This window comes from Cheilinus undulatus, linkage group 13 (genome assembly GCF_018320785.1).
Source record: "Cheilinus undulatus linkage group 13, ASM1832078v1, whole genome shotgun sequence".
NCBI lineage: Eukaryota > Metazoa > Chordata > Actinopteri > Labriformes > Labridae > Cheilinus > Cheilinus undulatus.
Window position 1 is genome coordinate 41,772,826 of NC_054877.1, and position 27,699 is coordinate 41,800,524.

The window sequence follows — 27,699 nt, forward strand, 5'->3', positions numbered from 1 at the left end:
ATGTTGCGGACTCAACGAAAGGAGGAGGAGGTGGTGGTGGTGGGAGAGGAGGAGGAGGGGGATATATTTATCCTTCACTATACTGCACCGCAGTGAGGGGTGGTCCACAGCGAGCCCATTAAACCTTACTGGAGAGCAGAAAAGACGCTGGGACAAGAGAGCATCTCTACATCAGCCTTTATTATCAAAGTGAAGCACTGGAAGGCTGACAGCAGAGAGAAGGGTGCAGGAGAGAAAAACATGCAGAAATGTGTGGGAAGATTTTCACTTTGGGTTTCATTGATTTATAAAAAGTGACGTTACTGACTGATATTCACCAATAAGCAGCGACCAAGACACACTTTGATGATTTTAAAGTGTTTTTTTTTTCAAAGCCAGATGTGTCTTTGTCATTCTTTATGGTCACAAACACCTTTTTCATACATCATTTTTTTAAAAAGCCTGATGAATATAGAAATGTAATAAACTACATGCACTCTAGATTTACTCTGCATTTAACCCACGTCAACTATGATATAATATAAAATTATATAATATAATATAATATAATATAATATAATATAATATAATATAATATAATATAGTATAATATAATATAATACAATACAATATAATTTTATGTAATAAAATATAATACAATACAATAAAATATGATATAATATAAAAAATATAGTACAATATACTATAATATACTGTACAATAATATAATATAATATAATATAATATAATATAATATAATATTATATAATATTATATAATATAATACAATATAATATAATATAATATAATACAATACAATTCAATTTTATGTAATAAAATATAATACAATACAATAAAATATGATATAATATAAAAAATATAGTACAATATACTATACTATAATATAATATAATATAATATAATATAATATAATATAATATAAAACATGGGCTGCCAGCATAAATGTACTTATCCAATTAAGGTCCATAATTAAATTGATTTTTTTGGACTGAATACTTTATTTTACTTTTCAGCACACTTTGGTTAAGCCACTGCCAAAGAAGTACACTACTGTAACTTAATGTCTTATTTCAATTATCTAAGAAAACAACAACAACATGAAAAAGAAAAAAAACTCACAGATAGCTCATTGGACAAATCAAAAGTTTCATGGTTAAGTTTATTTTATGAATTTTGATCAGCCTGAAGTTCTTCTTTTCCTTCAAAATAATAGTTGTTCTGTGTCCAAACAGGAAGTCAAATACCTGAAGTTTACAGAACCCAAAATAAAACAGAAAACTGTTTAAATGTAAAACAGGAGAATTCAAAATGGGAGATCAATCAAGATTAACTGCCAAAATTCTGAGATTAATTGCAATTAATTAATTAATTACAAACGAAATCCCAAAATATGATATAATAAAATATAATACAAAATAGTATAAAAAAACATAACATACAGAAAATAGTATAAGATAATTTAATATATAAAATAGAATAGGATGGAATAAAATATTATCTAATACAAAATGACAGAAAACAATAGAATAGAAAATTAGCAGAGTTGTTTTTATTCAGCCATATCGGAGGGTTTTCGAACTTAAAGGTTATGCCACAGCATCTCAATCAGATTTCAGTCCAGACTTTAGCCACTCTAAAAACTTTTTTTCTTCCAAGCCATTCAGAGGTGGACTTGATGGTGTGTTTGGCTCATTGTCCTACTGCATAACCCAAGTATGCTTGAGCTTGAGGTCACAAACTGATGGCTGGACATTAGCCTTCAGGATTTTTTGGTAGAGATCATAAGTCAGGGTTTTATCTATTAAGGAAAGTTGTCCAGGCCCTAAAGCAGAAAAATAGCTCCACACCATCTCACTGCCACCAACATGTTCGACTGTTGGTATGATGTTCTTTTTATGAAATGCCAGATGTAATAAGATGCACAACTTCCAAAAAGTCCTACTGTTGTCTCATCAGTCCACAGAATGTTTTCCCAAAACTCTTGGGGATCATTTAGATGTTTTTTAATCTAATTTGAGACAAACCTTTGTGTTCTTTCTGACAGCAGTGGTTGTGGCCTTGGAACTCTCCCAAGGATGCCATTTTTTTGCCCAGTCTTCACCGCTGTTTTAAGTTTTCTCCATTTGTGGATAAAGGCTCTCATCATGGTTCCCAGATCCTTAGAAATTACTTTGTAACCCTTTCCAGACTGAAAGATGTCAATGACTTTGTTTCTCATCTGTTCTTGAATTTCTTTAGATGGTGGCATGATGTGTTTCTTTCATAGATCTTTTAGCCCATTTCACTTTGTCAGACAGCTTCTATTTGAGTGATTTCTTGATTCAACAGACAATCAGACTTGGGTCTGGCCAGAGAAATTGAACTTAGCTTTCCAAAAAGTGTGGTTAATCACAGTTAATTCATGATTTAACAAGGGGGAAATATTTTTATCAGATGTTTTTTTCCCTTCATGAATTAAGTCATCATCAAAATGTCATTTTGTATTTACTTAGGTATTCTTTGTCTAATATTAAATCTGGTTGATGATCTGAAAATTAAAGAGTGAAAAACATGCACGAACAAGAAATCAGGAAGGTGGCAATACTTTTTACAACACTGTAGTCCTTCAAAGTTTTAAAATGATGTTTTGCAAGGCGTCAGCAAAACTACAATGCAGCATACTGAATTTTATCATTGTGAATGCATGGAATCAATGAAGTATTAGCCTTATATAGACACTAGGTGGCGCTGTACGCTTGTGGACGTTACCTACACACGGAGAAACTGTTCACACTTAATGGTTTTGGATTACAGTCAACTATTTGCCTGGATTGTTAGGAGAGCTGTTGTTTGCCGGGGAGCTTGTTAAAGCTATACCTGTGTTTTTCTGTTAGACAAAACGTTTTAAGTTTGTGTTTATGATGATAATAAGGGGCTTTAAATTGTTGAATCAGGCCATTAATAGAGGAAAAGGAAGCTTGGAGAAGCCGCGTCCAGCCAGCTGCATGGGGCTGAGCAGTGTAGTGCGGCTGAGAGAATCCATCACAGAAACAAACCGCCCCCTCCCACTCTGAGTGCCCCCGCTTCACATCAACTCAAAATACATAAAGCCTCCATGTTGCACGGGGAATGTAGGGCCAGTAGATATGAACTGTCTGTCTCAAAGTGCTAGCCAACTTTAACGTTCAACAACCTGCATGCTTTAGGACAAGAACAATCGTCTGACGGGCTTCCTTGTGTTTTCACCGCTGTTCCAGACACGGCCTCACATTTTGGGATATCGGAGCTTCAAAGCTAACTCGCTAACCCAGGCTACTTGCTAACTTCAGCTAGTTAGCAAGTCAACGTCGGTTGTTTCTGTTTTTGAATCTTTTTTTCGCTGTTGTTTTTCCTCTCAAATCACTTGTTTGCTGCGATGGTATTTTGCGGAGAGCCATAAATGACAGCCTTTCACCGGCTTCCTTTCATCACCGTGCTAGCTGACTGGCTAACACCGCTGACACAACACTTCGCCCCGGACTGCTGCCTGGCTTTGTGGGCTGGCTGGTCACCCTCTCCTTAAACAGCTAGCTAACAGTAGCTAGCAAGCACGTTAGTACGAGTAACATTGTGGGGATTTAAACAGGAATAACCACCCGCCTAAATGGACCACATGTCCATAATAACCCAAGTCTCCAACCCAAAGGAGGAGGAAATAATATCCTTCAACCAAGAGAAAGGTAAGAAATTCAGTTAACGGAAGAGAACTAGCGCTAGCGAGCTAACTAACGTTACTTTTCGCAACTGACGTTAGCCGTTAGCTCGCGCTTGTTGGCCGCGTTAGTAGTTTAAAACACTGGTTGCCAATTTGTTACAGTCACAATCTAACTCTGAACAAAGCCAGCGTTAGTCCACAAAATCTGAGCACGCAACAAGTTTATCATCGTGGGCTCGTCCTTCATAAGTTACCGAGGCAGTTAAACGTTTGTTTGCTGCGCGTTCAGCATGAAGAGCGCTCTAGTCAACAGACTTGTCTTATCTCATTAACTTTAACAAACGAGATGTGAGACTGATCTTCGGCAGTTCACGCCTAACCTTAATTGTGAACAACTGTGCCAAGTCCCTTTAATGTCTCCATTTTACTTCTGACTGTTTGTTTTTGGCCACAGAACGAATCAGAAAGGTGACTCAATCCAGCTCATTGGATGAATCACGACCACAAAACCCAAAAAGTTCATGGTGGTTTAAGTTGATGGGTTACATTAGGGCGTACTGACGAAAGTATGGAAAACAATCAGCGGTTAAAAGTGTTTGATGTAAAACATCTGGTGGAGTCGCCAAGTCTTTGGTGACGCCTGTGGTTATCTTGTAAGGTTGTCAAAGGGCTCGATATTTCGATTTGCCGATACCACTTGTTAAGATTGCAGGGACACTCCAGCACAATGTCTAAATTGTAACAACACATCAGCAACCATTCTTCATATACAATTTAGAGGCATAGTATATGCATGCTAGATTTACTAAAGAAAAAAAGATGTTCACTATTATGATGACTGTGGCTCAGAAGGTAGAGTCAGTTGTCCAGCATTGGAAAGGTTGTTGGGTCAGTCCCCAGCTTCTGCAGTCACATGTTGTGTCCTTGGGCAAGACATTTTGCTATAGTTTGCTCCCACTGCCCACTTCGTCAGTAGTGTGTAAATGGGTATGGGTGCATAGAAATGGGATAAGCTAATACTGGTGGATAGTTCTCCATAGCAACTTCTGCCATCAGTGTGTGAATGTGGAGTGGATGGAGTGAAGGGGTATGAATGGTGGGTGTAAATGTGCTTTGTGTCGTCAGACAACTGGAAGAGTGCTATACAAGTTTAAGTCCATTTACCATACTATCCTAGTGATATTAGAAATAGCAGATAATAGCTCCAAAAGTTTATTTTAGGTATCAGCAGCTATGAATATTTCTGCTGATATTTACAGCAGATATGTAGGTCACACATATGGGCAGAATTTATCCATAAGTTTGTGCAGTTTGAAGCAGAATCAGTAGGCCTATCTCAGCTGAAAGTTTTTAAGGGATGCACGGATGCATTGGTTTAACAACGGTAAAGGTACTTTACTGGCAGTGGGAAAATAATGTGAGCTTAACCAGATGTCAGTATCAGATCTTTAATTGTTGTATTAATTCAATTTAATGCTGTCATAAAGCACACTTAGGCTGCGTTCACTGCAAAGTGACCTAAATCTGATGTCTGTGACCCAGCTGATTTGTTTTTGTGAATGTTTGAACAGAACATGTCAAATTCAAATCTAACTTTTTCAAATCAGGTTGGACCACTTTCACATGTAAACCCACTTGAAGTGTGAATGGACACATTTTTAAAGAGTAATGTAGACAGACACAAAAAAAAACGAATCAGAGTTCAAAATTTGACTTGGGCATAAAGGTTTGCCGTGTGAATCCAGCCTTAGTGGCTGATTGAGAGAAGAGAGACACTACATTGCCAAAAGTATTCACTCATGCATCCAAATAATTGAAATCAGGAGTTCCAACCACTTCCATGGCCACAGGTGTATAAAATCAAGCACCTAGGCATGCAGACTGTTTCTACAAACATTTGTGAAAGAATGGGTCGCTCTCAGGAGCTCAGTGAATTCCAGTGTGGTACTGTGATAGGATGCCACCTGTGTAAAAAGTCCAGTGGTGAAATTTCCTCACTCCTAAATATTTCACAGTCAACTGTCAGTGGTATTATAACAAAGTGGAAGCCATTGGGAACAACAGTGACTCAGCCATGAAGCGGTAGGCCACGTAAAATGACGGAGCGGGGTCAGTGGATGCTGAGGCGTATAGTGTGCAGAGGTTGCCAACTTTCTGCGGGGTCAATCGCTGCAGACCTCCAGATTTCATGTGGCCTTCAGATTAACTCAAGAACAGAGCGTAGAAAGCTTCATGGAATGGGTTTCCATGGCCAAGCAGCTGCATCCAAGCCATACATCACCAAGTGCAATGCAAAGCGTCCGATGCAGCAGTGTAAAGCACGCCGCCACTGGACTCTAGAGCAGTGGAGGCGCGTTCTCTCGCGTGACAAATTGCACTTCTCCATGGATGAGTCTGGGTTTGGTGGTTGCTAGGAGAACAGTACTTGTCTGACTGCATTGTGCTGAGTGCAAAGTTTGGTGGAGGGGGGATTATGGTGTGGGGTTGTTTTTCAGGAGCTGGGCTTGGCCCTTTAGTTCCAGTGAAACGAACTCTGAATGCTTCAGCATACCAAGAGATTTTGGACAATTCCATGCTCCCAACTTTGTGGGAACAGTTTGGGGATGGCCCCTTCCTGTTCCAAAATGACTGTGCACCAGTGCACAAAGGAAGGTCCATAAAGACATGGATGAGAGAGTTTGGTGTGGATGAACTTGACTGGCCTACACAGATTCCTGACCTCAGCCCGATTGAACACCTTTGGGATGAATTAGAGTGAAGACTGAGAGCCAGGCCTTCTCATCCAACATCAGTGTGTGACCTCAAAAATGCACTTCTGGAAGAATGGTGAAAAATTCCCATAAACACACTCCTAAACCTTGTGGAAAGCCTTCCCAGAAGAGTTGAAGCTGTTATAGCTGCAAAGGGTGGACCGAGGGCATATTAAACCCTATGGATTAAGAATGGGATGTCACTTAAGTTCATATGTGAGTCAAGGCAGGTGGGCGAATACTTTTGGCAATATAGTGTATATTATTGGGCAAAAAATAAAAACTGTTTGACAAACTTTTCTGTCTATGAAACATGAGCAGAAAAAATTTGGTATTGTTGCAATGTTACATCAAAAGAAGTAATGAAACCCTGGTGTTGGCAGAGGTTGCGCTAGACTTTTTTTCTGCCTGTAGTTTTGATGGACAGGGTTGTAAAACGTCTGTCATACTGTTTTACAATCCGTCATTTTAATTTTCTCTTAAAATATTTGGTATATGATATAATTCAATATGACTGTATTAGTAGTGTTTAATATACAAAGCACCCTTTCTAATCATAATTGTACGCTTATTAAATGTCCGGGCCAGCACAACTTTAGCCCATTCTATCCTAACCTTCAGACTTAAGAACATTGCATTCAATGTAATGAATTACCTCCTACACCAGGTGTAACAACTCTGTCTGCAAAGGTGTGGAGCATTGGACAATTTAACGCCTATGATAATAATAGTGATGAAATGGTAATATAACAGAATTTATTTAGGTTAATTATCATTTAGTTATTAACTCCCATGTTAATAATAGTGGTGAAAAACGAATATAATGGGCTAAGCGTCATTTATTACACCAGACTTCTGATCACTTAGCTAGAATTTCCTGTGTGATCTCATAAATACTACAGAGTGCTCACCAGCTGCTCTCATCATCATTTTTACTCTGCAGAAGGCTGTCACTCTTTTGTGATAAGGTTAGTAGAATATAAAGAGAACATTATTTTCAAGAAATGGCCGCGTAATTTCTCAGTCTTTGTGTGCCAATTATTCTTGACTGCGGCTGTAGAAAAAAAATCATAAGAAAAACTTTTTCTTCGACCTAAAATTAAAGCCACTGTTTATGAGACCATGACAGTTTTTGCAACTCTGTACAAAGATTGAAGCACGCCAACCTGTATCCATCTGTGACACACTCAGACACCTCAAGCAGCCTCTCAGTGCACTGTCAGCACGGACACTGATGCGCTTTCAGTAATTTACAGTGTCAAAGTAATGATGGCTAGAATAGGGTGACTATTATAATTTTTGTTAAGATATATGATAGATGGCCCCAAAAATGATGATATACCAATACCAACAAAAAATGATCAAATGCAGGACAATTATGTAATGATACATCATAATCATGAGCTACATGTCATGTGCTACTAAATGAAGTCAAATGTTGATATTTGGCACCTGTGATACGACAATTATTGTATCACCAAGTCAGGAAGACTATATATTGTCATGTCAATATTTTGCCCTACCCCTATTTCATTTTCTTTTTTTTTTTTCTTCTTCTTTTTTTTGGGTAGGACACATCACCCCGAGCACCTTGGCACTGATATATTTAAGTCACTTTATAAATCTCTGATGTCCTAGAAATAAGTTAAAACAATTCCAAAAATGTCACTGTATCAGCCATAATAATAGAGGACAACATATTTTTCCTCAACTATCAGTATCTGTCTCAGTCTCGAAAATCCCACGTAGTTTTGTTTCTGCATGGTCCATATCTCACCTACAGGATCATATCTGCTAGTCCCCATTCAGTCCTGTTCCTGGAGCTACCCTGATACTTTCCGGGTCACACAGGCCCGTGGGATGTGTATCAGTATCACATCTCAAACCTCACATGTCAGGCCATTAGTAATACGAGAACTTAAGTCTTTCAAGCACGACAATGCTTTCTCCTGAGGGAACAGAGGTATCCCTCAGTAACTACCATGGACTCAATGCATCTTGAATATATGAGTGCCTCATTTAAGATATTATCATTTCAGGTATGTGGGAGTTGAGGGGAATATCATTGCAGATTGGGAGTTGACCCACGCACTATGAATGTATGGCAGGGTAATTATGCATATTTATCTACAGCAGTACTATCAAACATTGACATTTTTTAAATTAAAAACATAAAATTTTCCTAAAAGATAGATAAAGGTCTTTGTAATATCTATATTACATTCTCAAAAGCAGAAATTTAGAGCTTAGAGGTCCTTTTATTGTGCTAGGAAAATGTGAAAGGGAGGTCATTTGCGGTCACTGGGTATGAGTAGTGCTGATGATTAGTCAGTGTGGTAGAGCTAGATTTAAATTGAATGAATTAAGTAACAGTTCCAGTAAACAAAAGAATTTCTGCCCTATTTTATTTCTGGTTTTGTAAAAAATATTTTTGCTTTTTAGCTTTGTTTTTGTTTTCTTCACAAATTGAGTTGTATCCTTTCAGATTGTTTGTGGGAGAATCAAAGAAGACGAAAGTGTTTTGGTGTTGTGTGACATTTTTTTGTCTATCAAGGTGTCCAAACGTTTTTATTCTGAGGGCCACATATAGAAAAATGTAAGGATGACTGGGCCACTTTAGCATACCTCTCCTTTAGTGTGTCATCATCAGTCGAACTAATCCAGCGTAGGTTTGGATATGCTTGGTAACAGATTATGTGTAAAGGGGGAAAAAAATCCAACGGCTCTGCTTCCAATAAATGGATGACTAGGCAAATAGCCAATTGCTAATCCAGCGTAGGTTTGGATATGCTTGGTAACAGATTATGTGTAAAGGGGGAAAAAAATCCAACGGCTCTGCTTCCAATAAATGGATGACTAGGCAAATAGCCAATTGTTCAGATTTTTTGGGGTGGCCAGTTAGATTTCAAGGGGTCTCTGGTCAGCCCTGGCTACTGCCAGATCAGCCTCTGGTCAGGATGAGAATGATGGTCTGTGCAGCAGAGAGGGGAAATGCTGACAGCTCATCTCCACATTCTGACACAAAACTAGGGCAAATGGCAAAGTTGCCAAACTTTATAGGAGTGCTGGTGGATGAAGAAGGTTAGTGCCAAGTGCTTTGATGATCGGACCTTTAGCACGCAGATAGTAGGGCAGAACTAGCATGGGTAATGCAGCTATTCTCTGCTGTAACAATTATCTTTTTAAAAGGATGTTATGAATTGAGATATGGTTATTATTTTGGCTGTCAGTATGTTTACCATTTCTGTTCTCTCAGTTTAGTCGTGAAAAAAGCAAAACTAATTTTTCTTGTCAAAATGTTTGTTTAAATTAACTCAGCTGCACCATCTAGTGTAGAAACTACAGTCAAGCACAACTTAAACGCGCATATAACCCATGCACTGACTGACAGTATTCAGCTTAACGATGTGGGCGTTAACCAGCAAAAGGATTGAAGAACAGTAGTGCTAGCACTGCCAATGTTAACCACGTTCTGTATTTTCACTGTTACGCTGTGAAGTTGGTTTGCGGGATGTGTTTGCTTCACTTTAGACTAATTGGCTAAATGCAATTATTAGGCTATTTATTTTTTACCCAAGATTATGCTTGTTAGCATAAATTGTATTATTTTTATAATTTTATTCTAGGTTTGCATTGCAGTGAATAATTTTGAACTATTTCACACCATAATAACCATTAGCCCATATTAATAAGCCCTATTAGTAAGTAATGCTTGTCAATAGAGGAGTTTGAGTAGCATCAAACTTAACCATAAAGCATAAATTCAACACGTCGCACTGTGTGTGGCTGAGTTGCCTGTTTTGCAGGACACAGTTGAGTTAGAGGGTAAAAAGTAGAGCAGTGATGTTTGTTTGTTTCCTACCTCTTCTGTTTTCTACTAAGAATGAGTCATACACGATTCTTTCCCCGGAGCTAAGTCAAATATTACCGTCATTATAGGAATAGAACAGTCACAGCCTTCTTCCACTTTTTCTACACTTTTGAAAACTGCAGACTCAGAGCGTTTGGTGTGTAGTCAACAGAAACAAAGTACGAATTTAGAAAAAGATTCATGAGGTTGTTTTTTTCATTATTTCTTGGGATACATGTCTGGATTTGTAACTTTATTCCCAGAGTTTACTATAAAAGTAAGTTGGCAGTGATTTGACTCTCTCTAATCTGTTGCAAATCAGTGAACATGTAGCCCATCTCAGCAGCTGTCCTGGAGGAATTTGACAGGTAGCCTTCTGCTGCTTGAACAGGCTCCAAACTGTCTGGACAAAAATTGACCACCTTTGCTCTCAGTGTTCATCTGCTGACGGTCTTAGGACATGTGCCTGGCTTCCACACTGGTTTAGCTGCCAAGCACTAGACTAAATATAGACTTGCTGCCCTGTTGGCCAGAGCACCACTGACCTCAAGGCCCAGTATAACTACTAGCAAAGATGACAATAATCTCTTTTTCATTCATGCAGTCATATGAAGCTTTAGTTTGGAACAACAACCTGGTTTCCAAAAGAAGTTTTAAAAAAAGGCTGTGGACTTGTGGCTTTTCTGGTTGTTTGGTTTTGGGAGGGTGCTTATGAAGGGGTGTGTGAACTAATTAAAGTTGTCACTCCTCAAATTTTTTTTAGCTAAGACTTGAATGCATTTCTGAGATGTGTGGGCAGCTTTCACATCCTCCTTTCATCCTCCTCTGTTGTCAAGGAATTGCTGAACATGCCCAAGGCCTATATATTTGTGTTATGCACATTGAACATTGCTTTTTTTATTTCAGCTTTGTCAGACTGTACTTATTTGGGATCCCTGACTTAGATCTTGAAGTTTAACTCAGAAAGCTAAAGTCAAAACAAAACTTTGAGAGCAAAGAACTGATGCAATGTAAAGTTATGAAATTATTTTGCCTACCAAAGGTTTAATGGGTTAATAGGAATGATCAAAATCCTGAATGTTAAGCTGCATTCACACATGAACATAGCTCCTTAAAATGCTTCAAAATAATGGGCTGGACTGCACGTAATCGCAAATTGACAAATTTCTCACCCCAAAGTGCCTTGGTAAAAATATTGTGAACACAGCAGGTAAAACTCAAAGAATTCCCAGCAGGCACACGTGTGGGGTTGTTGATGTATAAGTCATTCAATTATTGAGCAACTTGTGCCTTTTCATGCTCTCTTGCGTATGCCAGAATTTTTTTTACAGTGATACCGGATATATGAAATGCATGTAGAATTGATACTGAAACAGAAAGTCATTTTAGCATCACACCTTGCTTACCTTTTGGATGTCCTGTAAACTACTCCATGTCTGGCCTCCTGAGACCCCTGACCCTATCTGACAGGGAAAATTTCTCACTGTGGTAGACATGTACGAATAACACTTTCTTCTAAATATCAAGGACAGGCTGTCCTGAAAATTTCTCAGTGAATTTTTCATTCGCAAAGTCTGAGCTTATTAACTTTTTGTTCCTTTAAGAAAAAACTTAGACTTAAACTTGGAATGGGATTAAATATTTCCAGAGCAACATACATTTTATGTTTTATTAAAAGCCTTTTTCCTGTTTTGAACTTGATAATCAGGATGAAATGGTTTTCAGCACTGTCAGACCCTTGCAAAAATATCATGAGTGAAATAGTTTACTCAGTCCTCTTTTTGTAAAAGTTTATTTTAGAACCAGACATAGACAAGTCCAACAGCACTTAATTTCATCATAAACTAAACATATTTTTTTTAAACAAATATTCAGTGGTGAAAAACAAAGAAGTTCTCTGGATTGCATGTATGCAATGTAAGGACTGACAGTAAACCAAGCTTCATTTTCCTTTTTAAGAACTACAAACAGCACTGTAACATCTTTGTGACAAACAGCTCTACTTTTAGATTAAATATAATTTTCGTTAAAAAAAGCCTGTGCAGGATGGATGCCTCATTCCCTATTCACACAGGATTGGTATTACCCAGGACCTCTGGTATTTTGGAATAATTACAAGGGTGTCTGTGTTTTTAATTCCATGCACAGTGACCATGATTGTAGATTGTGCAGTAACTTACCATATCTCAGCACTCATGGAGGTCAGGAAATACTAATCCTGTGCAAATAGAGCATTAGATAATCCTGATGAAGTTTATGAAATAGCACAAAAACACATTCTTTCCTTCTCAAGGCAAAAAATGAAATGGATATGTATGCTGACAAATCAGCTGATAAATATAAACAGAAAATTTCATACCAGCCACAAATGATCGTTTACTTTTTAAGTTATTATCTGTCCATAATGACATTGCATAGACAAGGCCATGCAGTTCTAACATTTTTGAATCCTTGTTTCTTTGTTAGATTCTTCTGGCTGTTTTTTAGTTACTTTGCAGTTCCTTGTGAGGGAGTGGGTGCCGATCTCAAGGAGTGTTTTTGCTGTGAGATGGTAATCCTCCTGTCATTACCTGTTTTACAGCAGCAGAGCATCTGTAATCACACATGCCATTGATAAATAACTTGTATTACTTTTGTACACAAGGCTGGCCTTGAAATGGGCATGCACAGTTCTAGTTTTGTTTCAGTCAGGTTTGCATATTTAAAACGGTACACAGAAATTGACTAGAAGTGATGTCAGAAGACAAATGGCTTATTCAGACAGTGGATGGCTTTTTGGAGCATTTGTTTGCTCACAGCTGATGTGTAATGTGCTACCAAAAAGCCTTAGAATATCATAATTTGCATTGCAAATTTAAAAAAAAAAAGCTGCCACAAGATAAGGCATTTTAAGCTGCAGCGATCACAGAGAAAGGCAGGGAAATCCTGGAGGGCCTGATTAATTTTAACAAAACCCTTGTTAGTGAATACCTTCCCCCTCTGTATCTCCAGGTGAGTGATGTGTTTGAGGCCCACTTGTTCTCTGTGCATGACTCAGACATCCTCTGTGTTTCCGAGGGTCTTTGTGTGCAGGAATCAGTTGGTTGTACTGATGAATCACAGCAGGCTGACAACTGTCCCAGTTTTACAGTGATACAGAACTGAAGTGACAAGACAAAGTCCAGTTTAACAAAGGAAGTCACTGGCCCTGATTAAGTTATTTTTAGATTTAAACCCGACTTATGATGGCAGATATGATCATTGTTGAGCAAACCTCTGAGTGAAGCTCAGCAGGGATCATAGAGAGCACTTTGGTTAGGTTTCCTTCACAGCAGTTTCATAAGGACAGGAAGAAAGCATTAAATCTTTAAATCAGTATTAGTTTTGTATTTTGTGGTTGTTACAGTGTTGTGCAGATGTTTGGTATTTTCCCATGGGAAGGGTCTGATGGTGGCCTTTATTCTCTGGCCTTTATTGTTTAGAATCTGGAGTTTCTTATGCATCCTGTTCCATTCATCCTTTCTGTTGGCATTTCCATACGACCCTTTTATTTTAAATCAAATAGGATAGCTTTTCCCCGAGAGGACTGATTTGCATTTAAAAGTAAGGAGCATGGCATGATTACTTATGATTAGTTTTAAACGTTAATGGGCTAACATATGCATTGGTACTGTTTACATACACCGGCTAAATATGTGACATAAACAGAAATCACTAACCAATGTTTATGTGTTGTGTCCAGTCAGTTTTATTCAGGCATCTGGTATCCATCTGCTGAATCAAGCAAGAGATGTTTTACAAGACAGAAGAGGGGACCAGTTAGATAAGCTCTGATCTGTTTTCATATTCATGGCATATTAAGAGTCTTACACCATTAGCATCATCATCATCAGCTAGAATGTCATTTAAACATCATTGGCCCTAATTTCAACAGTCAGTGCATATCTAATACATACACTGCGTTCCAAATTATTATGCAAATTGGATTTAGTTTCATAAACATTCAAATGTTTTGTTTTTCAATTAAACTCATGGATGGTATTGTGTCTCAGGGCTCTTTGGGTCACTGAAATCAATCTCAGACACCTGTGATAATTAGTTTTCCAGGTGAGTCCAATTTAAAGAAAACTGCTTAAGAAGGATGTTCCACATTGTTAAGCAGGCCACAGGTTTCAGCAATATGGGAAAGAAAAAGGATCTCTCTGCTGCTGAAAAGCCTCAAATAGTGCAGCGTCTTGGACAAGATATGAAAACATTAGATATTTCATGAAAACTTAAGCGTGATCATCATACTGTGAAGACATTTGTGGCTAATTCAGAGCACAGAATTGTGCAGATAAAGTCAATGAGGAAGGTTTCTGACAGACAAATTCATTGGATTAAGAGAGCAGCTGCTGAAATGCCATTACAAAGCAGCAAACTGATATTTGTAGCTGCTGGTGCCTCTGGAGTCCCATGAACCTCAAGGTGTAGGATCCTCCAGAGGCTTGCAGTCATACATAAACCAACTATCTGGCCACCCCTAACCAATGCTCACAAGCAGAAACGGTTGCAGTGGGCCCAGAAACACATGAAGACTCATTTTCAGATAGTCTTGTTTACTGATGAGTGCCGTGCAACCCTGGATGGTCCAGATGGAGGAGTAGTGGATGGTTTGTGAATGGCCACCATGTTCCAGTTGTCCCAGGTTGCAACGGCAGCAAGGAGGTGGCGGGGTTAGGTTTTGGGCCGGAATCCCACCACTACTTTGAATGTATTTTGTTTACATTCAGGTTGTTTTTTTTTTTTTTGCAGCCAAGATTTTATGCATATTATGCAAACATTCAAGTGTCATTTTTTGTAATGTTTACAAAAATCCTCCTTTTCGTGTTTTATGTATGTTTTTCTTAATATAAATGAGTGACATAAAAATGCTTATCTCCTTAAACAAAGCAAATGACATCACATTTGCAATATGAGCAAAAAACAGTAAGCTTATTTTAAATAAAACTGTTGCTTCACGAAAAGTCATACCCCGGCTGTGATCAGCTGGTAGCCAGCTTCACCTCCTCCACCCCAGCCGCCTCCTTTATAGCTTAAAGCTCATATTCAGATTCATGCCACCATGTATTAATTGCTTCTGGAACATTTCATTGTTTTCAATGCACATGGTCTTATTTATGGAATTATTTATTCCTTGAATTTGTCTAAAAATACTTAAGATTGACGTAAGAATAATCGCATATTAAATCATAATCGCAAAATTGGGGAACAAATCGCAATTAGATTATTTTTGCAAATCATTCAGTCCAATTCACATTGCAGCATTTTATGCCAATGAACCCATGTCTGTTACCTAGAGGTGGGAATCTTTAGGCCCCCCACGATTTGATTCGATCATTGTATGAATATAATATTCATAGGGCTACAATTCAATTCCTAATCGGTTATTGATGCATTTTGGGGGCGTGCACTTCTGTGTTTCTAAAACATTACATTTGTGTTTAGAAAAAAAAGGATAAATTAAATGTCCACTATCATCTAATGGAAGATGTGTGTAAACTGGAAATTTACAATTGAACTGAACCAAAGTTAGCAGCATCCTTTCCTTGTAACATATCTGAAATTACAAATATAAAAATGTCGTTTTTCCACAGATGAACAACTTGTTATCTAAATCTTGCTGTTATGCGCTGCATGTTAAAGTTCCACCTTTTTGGTACTGCTTTTCCACAATATTAAATATTTAAATTTTTATTATTGATTATTTGACATTAATAAATCGATTCTTCCACCTCCACATTGTGATGCATCTAAGAATTGATTTTTTCCTCCCACCTCTACTGTTAGCATGGATGATATTGGCAGAAATTTATGTTTGACCAAAGCAACTATGCATCCCTACCCATAATTCCTTTTCTAATGATAAATGGTTTATTTTGCACTCACACTGAGCTGTATAATTCAAAATATGATCAACACAGTGATAGAGGTGTTGGCTACAAATCTTTTGTGGTTGATGTTACAGGTTTTGTGATGGTATGGATGTCACATCTAACCTCAAAGGTCATTTTGATTTCAAGTATTTCAGCTTTCCTCCACAATTATTCTGTGATATCTTTGTCATATTTTGCTATGTCAAATAAATGAAAACAAAACAATGTTCTAAGTATTTCCAGAAGTGATTTTACTCTAAAAACTGTTGCTCTTAGATTAAAATGTCTTTAATTGTAAGGTTCCTTTAGAGAGAAAAAAACACTAGACTGAAACAATGTTTCCTTGTTGCTGCATCCATATCTTACTTAACCTGTCTGAAGATGAATGAGCTTGTGTCACTGATAAGATAAAGATATAATCTAAATACCCAGGAGTACATGTCCTAGCTTGACCGGCAGCAATAGAAGAAAATTGCTGAGATTTGAGAATAATTCATGTACCTGCCTTTCTGTGTTATACTTTTGCTGCACTTAAGAGCAATTTTAATCCTGGATTATAGAATATATTTAAATTTTAGACACTCCTGTAGTTACGTCACATAATCTATAGATGAATTAAGTTTGATAGAATTTGTATCAAAGCGTTTTGTCTGGGATAATGCGTTGTGCATGAAGCTTCTTTCTATGACAAGTCATTCAGTGTATTTTCATCAGTGTTTCCAGTTGCCGATGTCTGTTGGGCTTTGTTTAAGGTCAGGAACACAAAGTGGCTCAACATCAAGATGCCTAAAGACATGACATAATGCTGTTTGCTCTTTGCTGGTCTTCAGTTGCAAAAGCATTCTGGTTGTGTGAGCCGAGGGGTGAGCAGGAGGGACTCATGGGTGGAGAGGAATGCAGCCTTGTATAGGCCCTGCGTGGATTTGAGGGCCTCCCACCTCTACCCTCCCCACCTCTCTTGTGCATGTCCAGGCTGCTTCAGTCACTCACCTGCCAACTGAAACATAGGAGGGAAACGTAAGCAAGCGTTCAAAATGGAGACCCCCGGGCCAATCAGATGATGGGATCCACAGCCGGGCGGGATCCAGGAGAAGGGAGGGGGGCTGCAGCCTCCAACTTGTCACTATTAATATAAGCTGAGGGTCTGATTTAGGCCCTGCTCTGTAGTCCTGGAATGAGAGGCGATTTGCAATCAGAGGAGAGCACGCTCTGAACTGTCGCTATGTGTGACTGATGAAGTCACCCAGCAAGCCAAGTTATTTTCTGATCAGTGCCTCTGCCAGGCCAGGCCAACAAAACCAACACTAATGCCGTTTAATCACATTGTCAAGGTCTCACCTATTGTTGTGATACAGCACAGCTCACAGCAGTGTGGTCACTTAACAGAATTGTAATGAACATAAAACTGTTAGTTCACAGTTATTATTCAAACAGCATCCACAGCTCAACATGCAAATAACCAAACATAAACTCTTCCTATCTTAAGCCTGCTCCATTTTTGTGACAACCATTTGCATAACCACTTGTTCACCCTCTACTCTCCCACCCCTCCCTGTTGTTTTGACAGCGTCCCAGTCGAACAGCAGCCTAAAGAAGCAGAGGAGCCGGAGCATCTTCAGCACATTCTTCTGCTGTTTCCGCAATTACAATGTGGAACCGCCAGCCAACAACACCAACACCAGCTCCCTGCCTCCACCTGTTGAGGAGAACGGATCTCCTCCAAAGGTGAGCTGCTGCTCCACCAAACACACACTGAATGTTTGTTCCTATATCTCTGTGAACTCTTCGTGTCTTTTTGTTGTTGTCCTGCCTACCCCTCACCCTGTTTTTTGTATGTTTGTGTCTGTCTCTCTTGTGTTGTAGTGTGACCAGGTCGAGGTCATCCCTGTCCCTAGTGTATGTATTGCCTTTTATTTCCTTTCCTCTGCATGCAGGCTGAGTGGGCAGATGCTGGCACATCCTGTCTGTGTGGGCTCCAGTGCTCCTCGGAGAGCTTTTGCTCTGCTATCGTACTGCGGTTCAGTTTCAGCTGATCGTTGCGCTGGCTTTTGGAAGGTGTAAATGCACCTGAGGGGTTTAAATGGTGCCTCAGTGCCTGATCTGCATGAATGATATTCTGTGGTTTGTATGCTCTTAGAAATACAGTGACACTAACTTTCTAACAAGTTCAGTTTTAAAACTGATTCTATTAATCAGGTGCTTTCATGCAAGAAGCAAATCTACTTACCGAGCTACTGATTCATGCAACTGAATAATAGCAGTGAGGGTTAAACACTAAGGTAGCTTCAACTCTTGAGGTTCAATTCATCAAGAAGTGAAATTAATTAATCATGTCAGTCATGGAAGGAGTTATACATTATCTGATTGACACATCATTTATCAGCTACTGTATAAAGATGTCTTGGATCCTTCATAACTGAAGGGATTTTAATACAACTCTGTACCTGCACTGAGGCATTCTTTCCCCACATGACTTCAGCTTATCTTTTTGGAAGTTTATTAACATTTTCAGACCAATAAGGTTTCATTTTCATTATTTAAATGAAACTAAGGCTGCTCAACGTCAGCAGCCCTTTGCATGGCCTAATTCTGTGAGATTTTGTGAGAAGTTTTATAAAATCTCCACAGATCTTTAGAAAAATGGTTGGCAATTAGACTGAAGGAGTTGATCCTGATTTTAAATTCAGTTTGCATAATGCACAAGAGACATTTTTCTTTCTAAACCAATCTATGCACAGAGTACAGCATTTGGAAATAATACTGCATCACACTGTTCATGATATTGTTTATTGCTGCATGCATCAGAGGGAGCAGTGTAACTCATGTGATGTTGTTGGATCTCAATGAGAAGCAGATTGGATAAAAAAACAACCCTGAAAATCTACTTTAGTATGATTTGCATGAAGGAAAAACATGCCTAAAGTCTCCGTGAGAAAATATTTCAGTAAGAGGTGGAGATGTGATTCTACCTGCTACTTTTCTGTCCACAGTTGCATGGCAGTTGAAGTTAACCTCAGCAGTTACAATGTTAGCGAGTCTGCAGGGTCTTAAAAAATATTAAAGGTTGATAAAATAAGCAAAAATTACGGCTTTTAAAAGTATTATGAAGTCTGGAATATAAGACTGTAGATTCTTGAATTTTATCGCTGTTTTCAATGTTGATATTTGTCATAAAAGGTTGTAAACTAGTTTTTCTGCTTTCACTTTAACATTTAGTTTTTGAGCTTTATGATTCTGTTGGTACTCCAGCAGAGTATCAGTCTGCACAGTTGTTTATATTCTGGCCCATTTTGCCATCAGTGCATTCCTGAAGCTCCACTGTGCCCCTAGCTAGCAAGTTAACTATGTGATTGAGTGATGTGTGCACATAAAGGATAGGTAAATGCAAGTGTTCTGAGAAGTGGTTGGGGCAGAAGGTGTTGGAGCTAAGGTTGCAGCTGATACCTGTTGACATTTTTCAGGCTTCTGCAAAAAAACATAAAAGCAGCTTTGCAGTGAAGCTTTTGCCCAGTGTAATACTAGCACATACCCTATTAATGTTAGCACTGCTAGCATCTCAAAGATAGCTTTATTTGCTTACTGCAGTAACAAATACTATCTGCATTATCTTGACAATGTTGTCATGTTTAGCTTGCAATCTGCAGATCTGCACATGGCTGTGCCACCATTTGAAATGGAAAATGCAATGGGGCCTTAAAACACATTGAGAGGGTCCCTGTTGTCCCCACACTGAAAGTACTGTCATAATCTTCCAGATATTTAATCCTTAAGATCAAACATATGCTGTATTAATCAGAGGGCCTGATAAGTCAGCATGCTTTTTGAGAGGTTTTAGACTGGATCTATGAACCCTTCACATGGGCTGACATTGGTATTGACCTAGGTCCCAAAGCAGAACTATTTGGAAAAGGTGATCTCACTCAGAAATTTGCCTTAAAGTCCTTTCATGTCTGTCTGTACTTACTGGTTTATTTCTATGAGTTCATTGGTCGCAAAGAGGGAGTAACCTGTGTATTGTGGGCCCTTTGGGTGTTATTTTTAGGTGATGGGTTGATTAAAGCATCATTTAAGACATTGCTCTATCTAGCTGCATTGTCATCTATGGAGATGCTCTTCCTAACATGGTGCTTGCTTTCTGCTCAGCTTTGGACATTAAGCTCAGCAATACATGCCATTTACCCCCCTTTTTTGTGTTTGTCCAGTACTCCATGTGTCTGACATTATCCTTATTATCTTAACCCCAACTAGCCACCAGCCAAATACCTCCTACCTGAGATGATAATATCCGATTATGGCAAAAAGTGCGTGGTGATTGACTTGGATGAAACACTCGTCCACAGCTCGTTCAAGGTAAGGCGAGGCTCAGACTCCAGTCATTAAATTTGCTGTTTATGTTATGCATAGTTCAGCTGTCATTGTATGAGTGTGAACCAACTTAAGTCTTTTATGTTAACAACAAATCACCAGCTTTATTTACCAAATAAATCATAGCTTACACCAAACAATTTTCCTACAGCTTGCTTTTCTATTTATGTAGCCACTTTCCTAAAATGTGAGGGAACAAAACTCTTAAAAATCCTTGTTTTAACTTGTGAGAAGTCTTAATTGTTCAGTTGATACTTAGACTGAGAAATGTCTTTTTTCTCTTCAGTGTTTAGTTATCATTACATGATTTTCTCTGTCATATTTTTTGTTGATGCGTTCGTTCACTTTGCAAGCATTAGCATTTACAGCAGTGTATTTTATACTTGTTCACAAACTGAACAGAAAAGAGATGGCAGGGAAGATTGGAAAATGCAAGCTCAAGGAAACTTGTCTTCTAGATGAAAAATAAAGGGATTGATAAAGAGGCAACTTGCATGTTCTGCAAAAAAGCTTTTAAACTTAGGAGAAAGGGAATCAGCTCCACTCAGTCCCACATAAAATTAGAGAAACACCAAACAATGTATTACGTTTTTTTAGCACAGGTCTCATAAAGTCTAAACGATCTTAAGTTTGATTTTAAACAGATGTGCAGTAACTGTGTTGTAAACAAGATGAATACATCTTGTATAACTGATGCTTTATACCCAAACTGTAACCAGTAACCTGCTGGAAGCCAAAGCCATGTCAAACCATTAGGTCACTGTGTAAACAGAGCCAGGAGAGGAGCAGGTGGTGGAGGATGTGCTGTAGTAACAACAGCAGAGATATTACTGTCCTGACTGTGCTGTTAAAACAAAAACAAAGTGGTTGTAGGGATCGCTGTAGGTCAGCTGATGAACCTGCTGCTGTTTACACAGTTTCTATGAGCTCTAACCAGCGCTGCCATGTAGAAAATGATGATGATTGCAGTCCTCCTCAATCTTTTTTCACCTTCTCTGAGGATTATCACTCAGTTCTGTGAGAGGGATTGCAGTAGCTAGAAGGAAAGCGAGGCTGGCTTTGTTTTGGCAGGAAATAATTGATTACTGTACGCTATTATTCTTTCTGCCAGAGATGTGACAATCTGTAAATGTGAAATGTTTGTGTTACTAGCAGGACCTCTGCTGGTCAGATGTGTTACTACATCAACAGCATAAAGCAGCTCTCATGTTCTGTTGTTTCTTCTCACAGCCTATCAGCAACGCTGACTTCATAGTTCCTGTGGAGATCGATGGTACCGTTCATCAGGTATTATACACACAATGAAATCATGTTTTATAGGGAGGCTTATCTTTTCATTTAGGAGTTTATAGGTGCAAAGTTCCTGAAGAGAATGGCTGTGATCCAGTTCAAGTAATCCAGGATAGGCTGTGTGTATCCTGGTTGGCCTATTCATGATTACTTGCACTGGGTGGCAGTCGCTTACAAAGAGAGGAGGGCGCCTAAACTGTAAGTAAGAATCTCCAAATGAAAGATTTTTGATGCCAAAATATGTAAGATCCTTTTTCAGTACTAATCTCCTTATTATGTTATGAATTTGACCATGAAGGTTGTGGTTCTGCGTTTATAATGCATTTGTGTGCCTAAAATATAGCTCTATCCTGCAGGTTTATGTGCTGAAACGACCCCATGTAGATGAGTTTCTTCAAAAAATGGGCGAGCTATTTGAATGTGTGCTCTTTACAGCCAGCCTTGCCAAGGTGAGTTAAGCCCAGACGTGTTATCTTTTGTTCTGATAAGAGTTTTGGTAACAGGCCAATGGCAACTGTAGAGATTTTTGTTTTCTGCTGTTTTTATCTTCTCTTGCTTTGTGTTATTTCACAACTCTTTTGCTTTATTCTCCATCCTTTTGTCTTTTACATTGTATCCAATAATGCATTGGGTAAGTTTAATGAATAAGACAGAGAATAGGGCCTGCTGTGTCTGTCGTAGCAAATGTTTTTCATGCTGAGTTTAAAGCTTCAGTAGGTGTCAGTGTTTGTTGTATCATAGTGTAGTATATCCCTGTCAGGTAAAAAAAAGGCTTTAAAGGATCTGCTTTAAATAATAGCGTAGCACTTCTCATCTCAAAGTGTTCTCACTGCAGTATATCACGTGCCTGGTATTCAGATCATGTCTTGTATTTGTTTTTAGCAGTGTAAAACTTTGTTTGTCTGTTTGTCTTGGACAGTATGCAGACCCTGTGGCAGACCTGCTTGACCAGTGGGGCGTGTTTCGAGCCAGACTCTTCAGAGAATCCTGTGTTTTTCATAGAGGAAACTATGTCAAAGACCTCAGCCGGCTGGGACGAGAGCTCAGCAACGTCATCATTGTTGACAATTCACCCGCCTCCTACATTTTCCACCCAGAAAACGCTGTAAGTTAGAAAACTGGAAATATAACTCTTACAGTTAGGAGCTACATCTTTTTTTATATCACCAGTAAATCTCACATTGTTTTCCTGGATCTTCTATTATCCTGAAGCTCCTGTAAATTGGGCTGAAAGGGATCAAATCAATACACAATATCAGAGTTGAGAGTTGCATTAAAATCATCAAGATTCTCAGTAAATGTGAAAAGTCTTGATACTTAGTACAGTTTCAATACCACATGCTTTAAGCCCTTGGTTCCCAATCTGGGGTCCCGGACCCCCTTGGGCGCCAGAGATTTCAGAGGGTGGTCTAAATTCATGAGGAAACCCATATGATCGGTTCATACAGTGGTCTTTTTTATACCACTTGTGTGTTGGGCTATTTTGTTTAGCTTTAAACAATGAAAATGATTCAAACTGATGTGTATTTTTAACCGCAATAAGTCGCTTTCTTGTGTGGGTCCTGGGGGGTCCACAAGTTTTTTTTATATACATGTGGGGGGGGGGCTCAGTGGACAAAAGCTTGGGAACCATTGCTTTAAGCAATATACTATCAGTTATTTCTTCATTCAGTGGCACCAAAAGTACCAAATTTTGGACAAAAAAAAATCTGGTTTACATTTCTATTTTCACCCCAAAGATGCTGTGAACAGAGAGAGAGAGAGGCAGCACACAATAATGGGCAATCAAATAAGAGCGAGCACCAGTGTCCTGCTGCTAAGACAGAGCAGTGAAATGTAATTTTTTTAATGTTTCAGAGCAGTTGCAGTCTAAAGGATTTAGAAACATGCTGAGGACACCCCACAGACATAAATTACACAATAATAATTCTTTATTTATGTAGCACTTTTCAAAACAAAGTCACAAAGTGCTTCACAGCATAAAAACAGACAGACAATAAAATTAACCCTGTAAAATCTGATACCTTAAATAATGGCCAGAAGGTTCTTTTTTTTGGAACTGAAATGTTTAGGACTCTGCATTTGGTTTCAAGTGGCGTTCTCTCTGCCTGCAATGTCAATTATAAAGTCTACAAAAATACCTTGTTGGCCTGTTGCAGTATAAATGTGTGGGAAAATACTGAGTCCAGACAAAAAATACCTACACTCCTTAATTAGTGTGTATTGATCTGTGATTAAATTGTGACGTGATCCTACCATAAAAGTACGGTATAATATTTCTGCCACAACGCCCTCCTCTGAATAATACAATGGCAGTATTTGAGACTGTCTCCATAGATTTGAATTAAGGGCTAATTGTTTTTCTGTTTGCTGTCTCTAAAGGTCCCGGTCCAATCCTGGTTTGACGACATGAATGACACAGAGCTCCTGGACCTGCTGCCTTTCTTTGAGGGACTCAGCAAAGAGAAAGAAGTTTACGGAGTCCTGCAGAACCTGAGAGGCAGGTAGCAGGACACCTGACAGTCATCCTCTCTGCCCGCCTCCACCCCTCTCGACAGCCACATCATCTCTCAGACTCAGGCAGATCCTCCCACACGCGCCACTCTTGTCTCTGCCCCAAGAGGACGCCCTGGAGTCTCACTGTGGAAATCTTCATGTTAACCCGTCTCTGCTCTTGCCTCCTGGTGACCGTCTGCCTTCTGAGTGCCATCAGAATAAATAAAAGAAACACTAAATATCCCAGGAGCACTGTGTTTCACTGTAAAACACACCAGAACGTGTACAGATCGTCCTACGTTGATCAGATTTGGGACATAAAGCTAAGAGGATTGAACTCTGGTCTTTATTTTCAAACCAACAAAGTTTTACTATTTGGTGAAGTGCTTGTTTTAAAACCAAAAAAAGAGAACGTTTTTTTCCTGAAACTTCTTTTGTGGTACCACACAAAAGCCTGAGAAGATTTAGTCCTCGTATTGTTGCTATGCAGGCAGTTTCTGGTCGGAGGAAGGACTGTGATTCTCTTTTCTTACCGAATGAAGTGCCTTGTGTGAATGTTGTTTATATAGGGAGATATTTTGTACATGGCATATTTCCAGAGTACTACAGTCTTTACACAATATGCTTTAAAGTGGACACAGAAATATCTTGATAAACAAGTTTTACTTTGTTTTTTAACATCAAACGCTGGGTTAATGTCTCCAAGTATTCTCTTCTTTTCCCAGTATGCTTGTGCCATTATATAGATGTGACTTTTGTTCTTTCTGATTTCATTATACGTAGGAATAGTTACTTTGTTTTAGGCAAAGGAGTATGTTTGCAATTGTGAACCTTGCACCCAACCCTTTGCGTTTGATAGTTTTGATCTGAGCGTTCAGATAAAAATGTGCCATTTATTTCTCTTATATTACCCCCTCCCCTCCCTAATCTCATTTTATTATTTGCCAAATAATTAAATGACTTTTTAACAGGCTTCATATCTTTAACAGGGGTTCTGCTTAAACATGTTAAACTATTAGTTGTAAGCATAGCATTATAGGTTTGGTTCTTTTGACAAATAGCTGTCAAATACATTTGTATGTTTTTATTGTTATGAGCTCCTTGTTTGTCTTGTCTTGCTTATCATACGGCTACCTTTAAGCTTTTTCTTTCTTCTTTTTGGCACACGCAAGAGGTGCAGCTTCATCTTGAGGGGATTATCTTCCTCCAGAATTGTACACAGTTGCAAAGATATCCCTTTTTATTGTTTCAAATGGTCTGGGATCTCACAGAAAATGGGTTGAGTGCCATGTTTGAGTTATTTTTCATGAGGGGGTATAGTTTAGTGTCTGAGTCTGAACGGAGTTAAAATCACACAGTGATGGCCGTAGAGTAAAACCAGTGGAGACTGCGTGTGGTGTTTACCTTCCCAGACTCTCTTTAACTGCTCTTCACCTCAGTGCCTACGTCTTGAGAGGAGCCACACAAACCCAATGCTGCAACATTAGCTACCATGGCAATAACCTTTTTAGGGGGACGATTCCATCCCGAGTGTTTGGTTTGGGTGTCCAGAGCATTTGACACAGCTCGCCAGCAGAGGTTTGGTTGACAGTGAAGGCGGGCCTGGTCATCACAATGACTTGAAGTGTTTATTACTCAATGTTAAACCCTTCCTTTTAGCAGAAAAGTGGACATTTCTAATTTGGTTTCATTTAGACAGAAAGTTGATTTATTGGTGTTTTTTACAACTTGAATGTTGCTCCTCTAATTCAGCAACATCAGCCAAACAACCTTGTATAGTGAACTACATTGCCATAGTTATATCAGCTTCTGTTGTGAAAGAAAGTTGAAGAAAAGACGCCTTTCAATCCTACAGATGGGTGTCCGCTGCTGGACTATCTGTGTTTAGCGCCAGCTCAAAGTGGAACAACACTGGAGAGCTGCTAAAGGACTGTGAAGAACCTCATTGTGGCGTTGATGCCTGTGGAGGCACAAAACAATGTTTCTTTATTGATTCGAAGGTTGCATCAACACCCTTTGGCATTGTCTCATTAGCATTTACTGTCTGGAGTTTGGAGAAGTCATGAGTCAATCAGTTTGGGGAGCTAACATTGTAAAACAATAAAAATGAAGCAGGTAAATGCTTCAGCTTTATTTAGCTCTTATTTTTTGATTTATAGGTCATGATGTTTGTAAAGACCTACACCACTTCATGATTCCCAACATGGAGAGGCTGCTGTTCCTTCAGGCGCATCTAAATCTTTTTGCATAAGCGTTTGTGTTGGCGGTGAGTGTCGAGCTCACAGCGATGGTTTCAGTGCAATGTCCTTTTATAAGAAGCGACTCTTCTCAACCTCTGATGATTTACCTTTCTCTGAAAATGTTGTTTGTATCATTGTGATATTTTTCTACCAACCTACCGTTTGTCAGTATTTGGTTTAAAAAGTCGCCTATTATCCGTTGTGTCCATCTTTTGTCTCCTTCCTGTATTCTCCTCTCTCTCTTGCCTTTGGTGAGAAATCTCAGTCAGGTCTCGTCTTTCCTATCAGGGGACATACGTGTTTGTGCGCAGACACGTTATCTGTGCGTCCTTACAGTGTTTTTTTGTGCATCACCTCACTCATAATCACACAGTCATCATTTTATATTGATTTAACACCAAAGTTCTTCAACACTTGAGTTTAAGTCACTGTGCTTTCTTTCTGGTTATTATTCACTTTATTTTTTTAAACACTTTGTTGGTTTACTTTGCGTGTTGGCAGCGTGTTGTCATCCTCAGCATCACTTTTTTCTTTCTTTCCATAATAAAAGGCTTCATTGAAACAAATCCCCCATGTTTGTTTTCTTAATTTACCCAAACGTCTGATATACTTCATAAAATAAGGCCAAAGATCATCACTAAAGATGGTGTGATGGAGGTTTCCAGCGACTTTGTGACCCTGATTTGGATGAATAACACCGGAAGTCATGAGAGAGGCTATTCCTGTGTTCTGTTGACATATTTTACAGGAAGTCATTCATTTTCTGCCTTTAATTTCCTTCCAGTAATGTCACAATAAAGCACATTTTTTTGGAGAAATGTTGCTTGTCCTCTGTCAGTAAACTAACAGCTAAACAGGCAATATTAAAGTCATCAAGAACAATATTAGATATAATTAAGAGAAGCAGCTAAAAGGACAAGTTCCAAGCCATTTGTGGAGTATACCAATGGTATTTAGGGTAGTTCCTGTCTAAAACATGGGATGGCTCACTGTGAAAGATAACCACTACCTAATAAAACTTAATCATGTCCAACCACCATGCTCTGTCTCACTGATACTGCAGGACAAGTCTGTAAAAAAGAGTGCACTGCATCTCGTTATTTAGTTGAAATTCTCTTCACTTTTCCTGCTCAAACACCTC

At 38.7% G+C, this 27,699-nt stretch overlaps 1 protein-coding gene across 2 annotated transcripts; it reads left to right on the forward strand.

Annotated features, from left to right (window-relative positions):
• Positions 1–3,063: 3,063 nt before the first annotated feature.
• Positions 3,064–27,124, forward strand: LOC121520022 (CTD small phosphatase-like protein). 2 transcript variants are annotated; one of them, XM_041803220.1, is made up of 8 exons: positions 3,064–3,698; positions 17,735–17,892; positions 18,031–18,063; positions 20,416–20,517; positions 21,763–21,819; positions 22,179–22,271; positions 22,742–22,927; positions 24,205–27,124. In XM_041803220.1, the coding sequence occupies exons 1-8, from the start codon at positions 3,623–3,625 to the stop codon at positions 24,328–24,330; spliced, it is 831 nt and encodes a 276-aa protein (XP_041659154.1). In that variant the 5' UTR covers positions 3,064–3,622; the 3' UTR covers positions 24,331–27,124. The 2 variants fall into 2 exon arrangements, with proteins under 2 accessions (XP_041659154.1, XP_041659155.1); XM_041803221.1 differs by lacking the exon at positions 18,031–18,063.
• The last annotated feature ends 575 nt before the right edge of the window (positions 27,125–27,699 follow it).